We start from the raw sequence: 13,086 nt of genomic DNA, 5'->3' as shown, positions 1-13,086 counted from the left end.
GACTTTCATTCCTGCTCACCAGAATTTTATCAGCCATCTGCTGGATCTGTTGGGATTTTGTCTGGATGTCATCCTTCAGTCTGTTTTCTCTACGCTCCATGGTCTCTAGTCTCTTTACCTTGTTCTCCAGAGAATGGCGGCGTTCCTGTAGATCATGAATCAATCAGAGAGTTTTAATGGAGTAACCGCTATGGGCATAACACCTGCACCGAGGGAAAGAGCCCTCAGGAAGCATACACTCGAGTCAGGAAGAAAAGTCTCAGGCCCCCAAAGCAACAGCAGAGAAAATAAGACTCTATAATCCAGGTACTCAGTTGTGTAGGTTACAAGAGTGCATTCATTCATTCAAATATTTACCAAGCACCTACTATCTGCAAAGTGCCACGTTAGGCATTCACGGAAAATACAGAGGAAGATGGCATCATTCCTGCCCTTGGAGGAGATAAAACAAACACAAATAATCATAATATAGCTTAAGAGGAGGAAGAACCACAAAGCAAAGAGGTACCAAGTGCTGCGGGAGGTTGCAGGCAGGAAAGAGGACTTTGAATTGGACAGTTGAGCAAAGACATCAGAAAGGCATGAGCTCTGGAGAGGGGTGGTATATGGTGTTTTGCAGTGGGAAGGACAGGAGAGGAGGGGGAAGATGTTTCGGACAAAGGGAAACACATTCGCAGAAACACAGCGGAGGTCAAGAGCCAGTTTGGGCCCCAGGGAAGCCAAGAATGGTTACAGCACATGACGTGTTAAGGGGAAGAGCAGGTGAAAAGCAGAAAGGTTAAAGGTTGAGGGTTTCAAGTACCAGGTTCAGGGGTGCATCTGAGCATTCTAGAACCCCTGAAAGGTTTGGAATGGGGCAGGGAATTCTGAGAAATCTGGTCCTTGAGGTCCATGAATCTTTCACTGAGTGAGCTAGCTGGAAGGAGGGAGAAGCTGGAGACAGATGGCCAAGAAATTATTAAATATACTCAGCTAAGAGGAGAGGCCCTGGACTATAAGGAGGGCTACAGAAATGGGAAGCAGGAGATGAACAGGAGAGACACAGGATGGCTGCATTTACAGGATGGAGGGACTCACTGAATAGCGGGGTGCAGAAAAGAGGAAATGACACCAAGGTTTCGAGCCTCGAATGACCAGATGAATGATGGTGGCCCTGCCTGGCATGAGGAAAGTGAGAAGGGAAACCAGCTTGCCGGGGAAGAGACTTGAGTTCATTCTCAATCTGATGTACCAATTCGGACACTCATTTGGAATTTAGGGGAGCTGGGGGAAATGCAGATGAATGTGGGTGAGGATGGCCCCAAAGAGACATGTACCAGGGGGTTCACACCAAGAATGTGACAGGGAAAAGCAAAGGATCCAGCAATAGGAGGAGGGTGAGAATGACTATGGCATGCCCCTTCTGTGGGACAGACACCAAGGGGCTGGAGGAGGCGCATAGGAGTCAAGGAGAAGAATCGCTTTTTATCCTACATTATTCTGTACTGTTTTAAGTTTTTTACAATGAAAAAAAGGCACTAATGTGGTTCTGGTAAAATTATACAAATGATTTCAACAACAACAACAACAACAACAAAGAATTTGAAGTAGAGAAGAGGCCCAAAAATACAGATCTGAGAGTCGTCGACACGCAGGTAATAGGTGATGTCTTGGAAATTAATATGCTATTAATATCACAGAGGGGAAAGGCAAGGAAAAAACAGAGGGAAGAGAAAGAAAAACCCAGTGATGGCGCTTCGGTGAACCTATAAAAATAGAAATTCTCCCAGATTAGTGAGTAGGTCAGAGGAAAATAAACAGCAAGAAAAAAGCTTTTAGGAAGACATCTTTCTACTTGAAGCTGCTATGACAAATCTTTCTTCCCCTTGCGGGGAAGTGATTCCAAGCCTCTCAGGTTTCAAAGGGATCTTCAGAAGGGAAAGCAGCTTGATCAAACATATGCAAGTGATGGTCTGGCAGTTTCCTTTCTTGGGCACAGCCAAAGGCCGAGGCCGCTGGGGCCTGGGCTGGAGGTTCCCTGCTCACCTCGGCTTCCACCAGCTTCTTTCTGATGCCTTCAGAAGAGTCCTCTCGGTTCTGCAGTTTCTCCAGCTCCCTCTCAGCTCGCTCCTTTGCCTGGCGGATATTCTGCAGCAGCTCGGTGGCCTCTGTGCTGGCTTTTACAGCCTAAAAGGAGAGAAGGAACAGGAGATAGGTGGCTGAATTTATTAATATAAAAAAATGGTGACAGAGCATTCTGCACATGTATCCTGGAACTTATAGTTTAAAAAAAAAAATGGCAATAGTGTCCTAAATTTTAAAAAGCAGGTAATACTGAGTTTACCATTTGTCAAAACATATACACATCCATTCTATTCGGTATTTCATTATTCTAAGGTGTACTTTTTTTTTTAACATCCCTGAATTTGAAATGCATCCTACAATTAAAATTGATGCTTTTTTTCCTTGGGTTATTTAAGATAATGGTGTATCTGACAATCATTAGCATCTTCGATTCAATGCAACATAGTGAACGAAAACAGAAAGATCTACATGGATTGATGTATTTGTCAGGTATCAATGTATCAATGTATTTGCCTTTAAGCATTAATTTTCTCCTTATTTTAATCATCTCATTTGTTAATGTTCCTATGGGAAATATTGCGATATACCAGGTTAAAACAAATATATCATTCATATGACTTCACCTGTTTTGTTTTTTGTTTTTTGAGATGGAGTTTCGCTCTTTTTGCCCAGGCTGGAGTGCAGTGGTGCTATCTCGGCTCACTGCAACCTCTGCCTCCCAGTTCAAGTGATTCTCCTGCCTCAGCCTCCCAAGTAACTAGGATTACAGGCATGTGCCATCGTGCCTGGCTAATTTTGTATGTTTAGTAGAGACAGGGTTTCTCCATGTTGATCACATTGGTCTCAAACTCCTAACCTCAGGTGATCTGCCTGCCTCAGCCTCCCAAAGAGCTGGGATTGCAGGCGTGAGCCACCATACATGGCCTGGCCTGTTTTTGCTGTTTTTAAATGTGGCTACTAGAAAATTTTTAATGACATCTGTGAGTCATATTTGTGACTCCCTCACACTTTGATTGGAGAGCACAATTCTAGATAGAGGCGTGCATCCTCTCACTAGCTTCTAGCTAAAGATGGCCATGATGGCTTTCATTAGCGGGCTCAAGAATAAGGAAGCAGGGGGCAAAGAGTGGGTAAGCAAAATGTGGTATATCTAGGAAATGGAAAATGATTTAGCCTTAAGAAGGAAGGAAATTCTAGGCTGGGCATAGTGGCTCACATCTGTAATCCCGGCACTTTGGGAGGCTGAGGCGGGAGGATCACAAGGTCTGGAGTTCAAGACCAGCCTGGCCGACATGGTGAAACCCTGTCTCTACTAAAAATGCAAAAAAGCCAGGTGTGGTGGCGCACAACTGTAATCCCAGCTACTTGGAAGGATGAGGCAGAAGAAGCACCTGAACCCGGGAGGCAGAGGTTGCAGTGAGCTGAGATCGGACCACTGCACTCCAGCCTGGGTGACAGAGCAAGACTCTTAAAAAAAAAAAAAAAAAGGAAATTCTGATACATGCTACAACATGAACGCAACTTTAGGGCATTATGCTAAATGAAATAAGCCAGTCACAAAAGGACAAACACTGTATGATTCCAGTTATATGAGGTACATAAAAGTAGTCAAAATCATAGAAATAGAAAGTAGAAAGGTCACAGGGAGATGAGATTAATTCAGGTTTGGTGGTTATAGAGTTTCAGTGAACAAGACGAAAACGTTCCAGAGATCCATTGCCCAGTAATGGGAATAAACTTAGTACAACTGAACTGTACACTTAAAAATGGTTAAGATGGTAATTTAATGTTATGTGGGGTTTTTTTTTAACTGCAATTTTAAAAAAGGAGGAGGAAGAAGAAGAGCTGTATTAAACCCAGCCAGCAAACACATTCCCAAACATTCTCCATGCCAAAGGTATGTCCCACAACCACAGTCATTCTGGCCCTTCCATTAAGCATTTCCAATGTTCGACTAAAGGAAGAGCTTGAAAACTGCTCTTAAATGTTCTCACCACAAAAAGAAAAAAAAAAAGAAGAAGAATGTGAGGTGATAGATCTGTTAGCTGGCTTGATATAATCATTTCACAATGTGTGCGTATATATATACCAAAACATCACATTGCACATTATAAGTATATGCAGTTATTTGCCAACTATACCTTAAAGAAGCTAGGAAAAAAATTAATAAAAATTTTAAAAACAAGATAAAATGGTCAGGTACAGTGGCTCTTGCCTATAATCCCAGCATCTTGGGAAGCCACGGTAGGTGGATCACTTGAGTCCAGGCATTTGAGACCAGCCTGGGCAACAAGGCAAAATCCTATCTCTACAAAAAATATAGAAACTCAGCTGGGCAGAGTGGTGCACACCTGTAGTCCCAGCTACTTAGGAGGTATAGGTGGGAGGATCAACTGAGCCTGGGAAGTCAAGGCTGCAGTGAGCCATGATCATGTCCTGCACTCCAACCCAAGTGACAGAGTGAGACCCTTTCTCAAAAAAATTAAATAATTTGGCCAGGTACAGTGGCTCATGCCTGCAGTCCCAGCACTTTGGGAGTCCGAGTCGCACAGATCACCTGAAGTCAGGAGTTTGAGACTAGCCTGACCAACATAGTGAAACCCCGTCTCTACCAAAAACACAAAAATTAGCTGGGTATAGTGGTGGGTGCCTGTAATCTCAGCTACTATGGGGGATGGGCTGAGGCAGAATCCTTGAACCCAGAAGGCAGAGGTTGCAGTGAGCCGAGATCACACCACTGCACGCCAGCCTAGGCAACAGAACGAGCCTCCGTTTCAAAAAAAAATGTTTTAATTAAATAATTAAACAACAAAATAAAAGGTGAGCCTTTAGCACAAACTTTGCAGGATGCTATAAACCAAAACCACGCCCCTCCCCAGTCATGTGACAACCCCATGGATCCTCCAGCCTTCTGAGGGGCAGGCCTCCGGCTGGCAGAAAACAGTCTGGGTGGGGAACTGCTTTTCTTACAAATGTGCATAAATGAGGTGCCAGGCCCCCCGAGGCGAGAGATGCAGGCCTCTTGGGTTCTGTCGTAGTATAATTAGAACTTTTACTTGAGAGTCTCACACAGCTTGGTTTTTAAAAATAAACACTGCTGACATGTCTCAAAAGGAAAAACTATATTCAGAACTCTGATATTTTCAGGTAATCGCTCACTCCCCCTTCATTTTCCTCAGCGCTGAGTGACTAATTCTGTTTCTTTCATCTTTCGTGCTCTGGGACAAGGCAAAGAAAGATGTTTGGAAAGGAGGTGGGGGGTGGGGTAAGTTCCTGAAAAATCACCTCGGGCTTACCTTCTCCAGTTTCTCTTGGAGCTCCTGAATTTTGAGCTGCTGCTCAGCATTGATCTATAATTAAAATCCCGGGAAATAAAGCAAAAGGCAAATTGGCATTAACATCTTGCTACATTTATTGCAGTCCTAGTCTCCTGAGGTTTCTATGGGGTCTTTTTCTTTGGGTTTCCAGAACCTACTAATGGAGAGGAAGAACAGTGGCCTCTCAGGGAAGACTTTGTCCCAGTGCAAAGCTCCATGTTGATGATGTATATAGGACCAGCAACATACAAATGGCAAAAAGAGCATCAAAGTCACTCAGTGCTTTAAGATAATAAGAATTTTCATATTACGTTTTACTAAGTATCTGGGTTTGTTGCTGTGGGCAGGCATGACAAAAATGAGCTTTTACCTCTTTTAGAGCCATAGTTAAAGCCAAGTGTGGTCAACCAAAGGGGGATATCAAAATAAGCCTCAATGAGAGGTCTCTATTCAGTGATGACAAACATTCTTCATCAATGGGCCACTGAAAAAAGTTATCTACCCCAAATATTAATAGCAAAACCAATCATGGAAAGTGTACCTTCTCCAGCTTAGCATATTCTCCCACCTCCGGCTTCCCTTGATCCTTAGCCTGAAATTAAAAAGATACAACATATTGGGAGATCTCAACAACCTAAAATTCCTGTAGATGACCTGTGATACTTTCTTGGGCTTTGTGACCAAGATAATAATAATAAATAAGAATAATGTTATCTTCTGTAAATAATGACAAAGAGTTTTCCAAGGTATCCTATTATTTCTCAAACTAGGTTATTTCTCATTAAACTAGGTTCTCCTCTTTCTTGCTAAGATCATGTATGATTTTACCCATGAAGCCCCCTCCTGGAGGGTGGCTGACTACCTTCAATAGTTTATGCTGACATTCTGTCGCTTTCCGCTTGAATTCTTCGGCGGCAAGCCGAGACTCTCTCAGCTCCGATTCGTAGAGATCACTCCGTCTTCTTGCTGAGACAAGGTCCTCTTCCAACTGATTCATCATCAACCTCATTTCTTCCACTTGAGCCTGGTACTCCTAAAGAGCAGGCAATGACATAAAAGTGAACTTTAGAATTCCGAAAAGAATAGACAGGCAGTGAGGGTGGAAGAGTATTAAGCACACAGGGAAAACGCACAGTGAAGAGGATTGGCAAAGAAAAGACCTACAGACCTAGAGAGGAGGAGAGCAGAAAGATGGACCCAGAACAAGGCACTGAGTAGGCAAAGGCGAGGAGTGCGGAGTGAAGATGAGGGAGAAAAAAACATTAAACCTTAAAACCATTTCGGCCAGGCACTGTGGCACATGCCTGTAATCCCAGCACTTCGGGAGGCCAAGGTGGGCAGATCACGAGGTCAAGAGTTTGAGACCAGCCTGACCATCATGGTGAAACCCCATCTTCACTAAAAATACAAAAATTAGCCAGGCATGGTGGCACACTGTAATCCCAGCTATTCAGGAGGCTGACGCAGGAGAATCACTTAAACCCAGGAGGCAGAAGTTGCATTAAGCCGAGATCGTGCCATTGCACTCCCAGCCTGGGCAACAGAGCGAGACTGCATCTCAAAAAAAAAAAAAAAAAAAAAAAAACCTGTTTTAATGTAGAGTATGTGTCATTAGTAAAACCACTGGGAACACACATGCAAATCACACCATACAATACACACAGAACCTGAAGGCCTAACACAGGAGAGCTGAAAGGGATGTTCTTTAAACAAGGATAAACTGCTTACGTGTAGTTTTCCACCAAGGGTAATCATTTATATAGATATGTCCTTTAGAAGTCATATGCTCCTAACACAAATTAGATATGGTACTAGTTTTAAAATTAACCTTTCAGACAGCACAAGAGGGTAATTGAAAATCTCAGTGGAAAGAATTCTGGAAGGTGAAACTCATCATGTCAGTTTCTCACCATTAATTTTTCTGGGCCCAAAACTGAATGATGACCATAACATCGCTCTTGCAATGCAAGTCACCCTGAAATTTGGAAGAGTCACAAAACACTGGCTTCGGTCAAAATAACTTGTGAGAAAATTCCAAGGAAAGAACTCTCCTGTTCCCTTGAGCAAACCCTCTAACGTGATCCAAACAGCCCAATCTTTTCCAAAATGCATTTCTGAAATCAAAACATTTACATTTAAGTTTCTCAGAATTTAGTTTACCAGAAGAAATCACCAGTGATTTTGAAAACTTTTAAACAAAGTATAAAAATATTCTGTGTTAGCAAAATCAAGGGAAAGTATAAGGATTATGAATGAGCATTTACGTAATCCAAGGTGCCCGACAGGGTGAGAAGAAGAGAGATACAAAATGAAACATACAAGGAATTGAATCAAGAATGTCTTTGAAAATCACAATATTCAATAACATCTCTGAGATCCATTCTCTCAAGAAATAATTGGTCAGGAATATTTGAATATTTCTCCTAAGAAATAATCGATTAAGCAAGGGTATTCTTCTAAATGATAAATCGCAATGTTTAAATAATAGGGTATAAAGGAAACCTTTTATCCCATTGTAACAGGTGATCCCCCAGGGCGTATTAAAGGGGAGGTGCTGCTCTTACGAAAATTGGATGGCTTCCATGCAAGCACATATCTCCCTATATTTTCTGTAAAGGAGAACGGGAAAAAACGGCCCAAATGAAACACGGGTCTCACTTCACTCTCTCCCACCTAAAAGCATACTGTTATTGAAGGTCAATCCCCAGAATCATGGGGCACACAGGTTTCCTGGGTCATGCATACTAAGCAGGTGATGCTGGATTATATAACCAAAGGTCTTTATAACCTGCTTACAATTATCTAAACTCCCAGGGCAGGCCAGGCATAGTGGCTCACGCCTGTAATCCCAGCACTTTGGGAGGCCAAGGTGGGTGGATCACTTGAGTTTAGGAGTTCGAGACCAGGCTGGCCAACATGGTGAAACCCTGTCTCTACGAAATATATAAAAATTAGCCGGGCATAGTGGTGGGGCCTGTAATCTCAGCTACTTGAGAGGCTGAGACAGGAGGATCACTTGAACCCAGGAGGCAGAGGTTGCAGTGAGCTGAGATTATGCCACTGCACTCCAGCCTGGGCAACAGAGCAAGCCTCCATTTCAAATAAATAAATAAATAAAAATAAACTCACAAGGCAGAACATGAGCTATGTGTGAAATAGTGCATTGGTTTTTCTAGATCCCTCAACTAGGGCCATATTATGGCTTTCAAAACTGTGAGCACTGAGCCTTCCTTGCCTTCCTCCATAAAAATAAACATTAAGAATTACATTTTATAATTGCGCCCCTATAAATGCAAAAAAAAATTATCTATGAAAACAGTGTCTCTGACTTAAGCCCAATTTTTTCTTCTGATGAAAAAATTAAAACATGTTATGAGACCCTAAAAGTAAAGTGGTCCCTAGATACCATGCCTGCTAGAGCTAATGGGAAAGCCAGCCCTGGCTACAGGCATCGACACCAAATCTTGAGTATCTGTTGTCCTCAAGCTCCCTTTTCTTTCTTGAATTTATGTCGGCGAGAAGGGAATGTAATTTCTGTTTTGTCAAGAGTGAGGACAGAGTGTCTGTTCCTTCCCCCCCAACATCTCTCTTCCCTGAGCTGTCAGCACGTAAGAGGGAGGAAGGCAGGAACCTGGCAACCACTCTGTCAGCTCTCCAAGCTCTCAGGGCACCCAGCCTGCTACAAGCAGCGAAAGAAAATCCTAACACGTTTGTGGATCCTTTGATATTGTGCTGGATACTTTAAGGAAATCCTATAAATCTAGTAGCTAACCAAATCCCTGCTTCGTGAGAAACCTGAGAGGTGATCGTCCAGTCTGTTTGCAAGATCGCTGAGAGATAGCTGTCGTATCTCAGGATGGAGTGAAAGACTGGTGGGTGGGTGTCAGGTCAGGATGGGGAATTCCAGCCAGGTTTCAAGGCCTACCTAACCCAAGTCTTCTGAATGGAGTTTCAGAATTTTGTGGGGAGGAAGGATCAGGTATGTTCCTATTCACTCAGAAATCCTAGAACACAAGTGCCTTCTGTGTTACCCACACTTTTGTCTCCTTTCCTGCGTGGGGGTGCAAGGAAGAAGCTGAAATTGCTAGTAATGGTCTATGAATCACACTTTCACATGAGACTTTAAGGTGTTTTTCTTTTAAACCAAATGTAAATACTCTAGAGGGGGTAGCTAGGTGGAAGTAAAATATTTTTAAAAAATAAAGAGCTGGCTAGGCACAGTGGCTCATGCTTGTAATCCCAGCACTTTGGGAGGCCGAGGCGGGCAAATTACAAGGTCAGGAATTCGAGACCAGCCTGACCAACATGTTGAAACCTCATCTCTACTAAAAATACAAAAATTAGCTGGGCATGGTGGCGTGAGCCTATAATCCCAGCTGCTCAGGAGGCTGAGGCAGGAGAATCGCTTGGACCCAGGAGGTGGAGGTTGCAGTGAGCCGACATTGCACCACTGCACTCCTGACTGGGAGAACAGAGTGAGACTCCATCTCAAAATAATAATAATAATAATAATAATAATAATAATAATAATAAAGAGCCATACAGAAAGTTAGATTTTAAGAGAAAGTAGAGAACAAATCCCAAGTCTGCAAGAAATCAATATGCCATAAACCAAATACTGAAAGTTTGCTGCAAGCATTAAAAGCTTTCTCCTGGTCTGCAAACATCCTGCTCTCACAAAACTCACCAAAAGTCATAAAATAAATCCTTCTTCCGATGAAAAGTAAAATCTGAAACCACTAAGTTTTCTTCCCCACAATGGAACTTTGAGCAGTCATTAAATCTAAGACCCCACATGCATGCCAACTGTGGTATGAATCATAAAAGACATTTCTTTGAACTCAACCCCCAACATATACCTTTTCAAAATGTTCTGATAATTCTGTTTCTAAGGAATCTATGGACACCAGCTGCTCCCTCTGGTGGCCAAACACAGCTTTCATTTCCCCAGGATGTCACTAAAAGTAAATTTCCAGGCATGTGGAACTAATGGGAGAAAATGATTCCTACCTCTTGAAACTTTTAGGATGAAAAACTATGCTGATAAAAAGAGCATGAGTCAACTGTCAAAGCAGATTTCTCAAAGCCTATGTGCAGCCTTCAAAACCTCTAAGATTGCATTAATCGAAGATCTGATCATCCTTTTACAAGGTTTCCTTCCTATCCACATTCATTTATAAGGTTTTTATCAAGCAACAGGATATTAACCGATCACAACTTTAAAATATTCAGATGATAAATATATTAAGGCAACAAACCTCCAAAGACAGTAATTCTTTTTTTAAAGAGTAATTAATGGATAGAGTTATTTGCAGGAGTTTCTTGCATTAGTTCCAGCCAGATGGCTAGGTTGGTGCTACCCAGAGACAGAAATGTTCATTTCCACCAATGTTTCCATTGGATTTTCTGAAGTGAATGAGAGTTGCCTGGCAGCTGATAGTTCAGCTCTCCAATTGCTCACTGCCATCTCTGCATTAAAGTTTCTATTTACAATTGTTCAAAAGACAGAAAAATCCATGCTAAAAAGGAAACAATGAGGCAATACAAAAATGAGCCATTTAGAAAAACCCATTTAGAAAGAAAAAAAAAAAAGTGTGGGCTTTTTAAAGGTCTCCATTCTCCTTTCTGAAAACACGAGGGACAGCTTTCTGCACTCAGATATGCAGTGTTAATCCTGATTCGGCCAGAATGGCTCCAGCTTCTCTTCTAGAATATTTCTGTATACGAGTAAAACTATGAATTAGGCTGGCTTCTCTCAAAAACTTAAAGTGCATCTGAAAAGCTATTAAAAATTTATTTTTTTTAAACCATCTAGAGCAAGGATTGGCAAACTTTTGCTGTAAAAAGCCAGATAGTAAGTAGCTTCAGCTTTGGGGGGCAGATGGTCTCCGTAACAACCACTCACCTCTGACTCGTAGCCTGAAAGCAGCCATGGCCAACATGTAAATTACCAAGCATGGCTGTGTTCCAAAAAAAAAACTTTATTTATGGAGACTGAAATTTGAATTTCATATCAATTTCAAATGGCATAAAATATTGTTTTTCTTCTGACTTTTTTTTCCTCCTGTTTAAAAAATGTAAAACCCATTCTTAGCTTGTGGACCATAGAAAATCGGTGTCGGACAGAATTTGCCCCATAGGCTGAGGTTTACTCACTCTTGCTCTAAACCTACATCTTTATTTTTTAAAAGCAGATATTATGGGGTATCAGCTTCAAAAGAAGCTGGAACAAGAACCCTATGATGTATATAAATTATGGGAAACCTAAAGTTTCTGAATGACCTACATACCTGTCTCTCTTCCCCTCTGCCCCCACCCTTCCTCTTTCTCCCTTTCTTCCTCTCTCTCTCAAACATGCCTCTCCTGAAATTAGAGGTCCGAGCGAGCCAAGATGCCGCTGTGCTCCCAGGCAAGCAGGCCTACCTGCTCTTTGATTTCTTGGAGCTTCCGGCTCTGCTCTCTGATATCATGGAGAAGCTGCAGTGCTTTGTCATCCTCCTGGGACACCTCCATCCGTGCTTGCTCCAAACTTCGCTTTAAGCTCTGCAGAAAGCAAAAATTTTAATAGGGATGCCCTGTGGATCCTGCTTTGTTTGAAAAGACTCATTAAGAGAGCTGCAAGCTGCTTCGAAGATACCAGAACGGTTTCGGGTGACGGATCACAGTTGACAACTTCCAGTTGGTTGCCGATTCCAGTCTCCATCCTGTAAAACCCCTTGGTTCAAGAAACATCGTCTTAACCTGGGTAACCTTATGGATCCAGCCGGAAAATACATCAGCCTGTCTCCCGCCACCATCTACCTGTCCTGTGAGATACTTACTTGCATGTTCAGGACTAAAACCTATGAAGACCCAGTAGCTATTACAACCACCATTTGGATGGCTACAAAGTGTTTTCTATTATACCAGTTACTTGTGGGCTCTAAAATACATATGCCTCTTTCAAAGTAGCAATGACTTCATATCCTCTGCCCAAGTTGTCATTTAAGACTCTAAGTCATCTATTTCTACCTCCTGGCTTATTTTTCCTGGACACCTTTCATCCATAAAAATCCCTTAATGCTTCAATGGCACTGAAATATATATCTGAAATACATAGCTGAATAACTTCACCCACCACTGAAAGGCAGCCAAGTCTGGAATGGAAACATAGCAGTTATTCTTAATCAGCCACGTTCTATAGATTTCCTCTCCCTTGTGAAAAAAACTTTAGAAATGTGTGATTCAACTTCTTAAGACTGTTTAATTGGGCACATTTAAAAAACACCTGAATGAAAAATTTAACGAGACAATGGAGAAGAAGACAGTCTACTCTTGTGAAGGAAAGAAAAAAAACGAAAGTCACATGGTAAATAATGACAGAGGGTCTGGATTTTCAAGGCTATTTTCTTATTGCTACACTGGTTCTGGCCAATGGAAAACTGATGTCAGGCAGATTCAAAATAAGTTTTCCTGTACATATTTGGGAGTCTGATTCTCAAGGCTGCTCAGGTCAGACACAGTGCAGATCAGAGACGTTGGGATGGGAGACGCTAAGATCCTTTGCAACTTGCAGCAAAGATGGATCACTCCCATCTCCAGACTCCGTGGTAGCAGCTGTCTACCTGCACTTTCTGCTGGAAATGAGTCCAATCTCATTTCCTGGGGACCTCACACCTGGCCCTCACTACTCTGCAAAACACAGATCTTGCTTTTGTGCTCTCCC

At 42.2% G+C, this 13,086-nt stretch overlaps 1 protein-coding gene across 7 annotated transcripts in view; it reads right to left on the bottom strand.

The window, feature by feature from the left end:
• Nucleotides 1-13,086, bottom strand: part of CIT (citron rho-interacting serine/threonine kinase) — a 195,216-nt gene that overhangs the window by 85,874 nt on the left and 96,256 nt on the right. For 6 of the 7 annotated variants that reach the window (XM_003932193.4, XM_074402162.1, XM_074402163.1 and 3 more), the window contains 6 exons: nucleotides 11,805-11,924; nucleotides 6,244-6,414; nucleotides 5,923-5,973; nucleotides 5,361-5,414; nucleotides 2,026-2,166; nucleotides 20-145 (listed from right to left, as the gene is read on the bottom strand). In XM_003932193.4, coding sequence (XP_003932242.2) covers nucleotides 20-145; nucleotides 2,026-2,166; nucleotides 5,361-5,414; nucleotides 5,923-5,973; nucleotides 6,244-6,414; nucleotides 11,805-11,924 — 663 coding nt within the window. The remainder of the gene's footprint in view (nucleotides 1-19; nucleotides 146-2,025; nucleotides 2,167-5,360; nucleotides 5,415-5,922; nucleotides 5,974-6,243; nucleotides 6,415-11,804; nucleotides 11,925-13,086) is intronic. The other variant, XM_074402166.1, reaches the window with a different exon arrangement.

Source organism: Saimiri boliviensis, chromosome 7, assembly GCF_048565385.1.
Source record: "Saimiri boliviensis isolate mSaiBol1 chromosome 7, mSaiBol1.pri, whole genome shotgun sequence".
In the NCBI taxonomy this organism is placed as follows: Eukaryota; Metazoa; Chordata; class Mammalia; order Primates; family Cebidae; genus Saimiri; species Saimiri boliviensis.
This window is presented reverse-complemented; position numbering and strand designations above follow the sequence as displayed.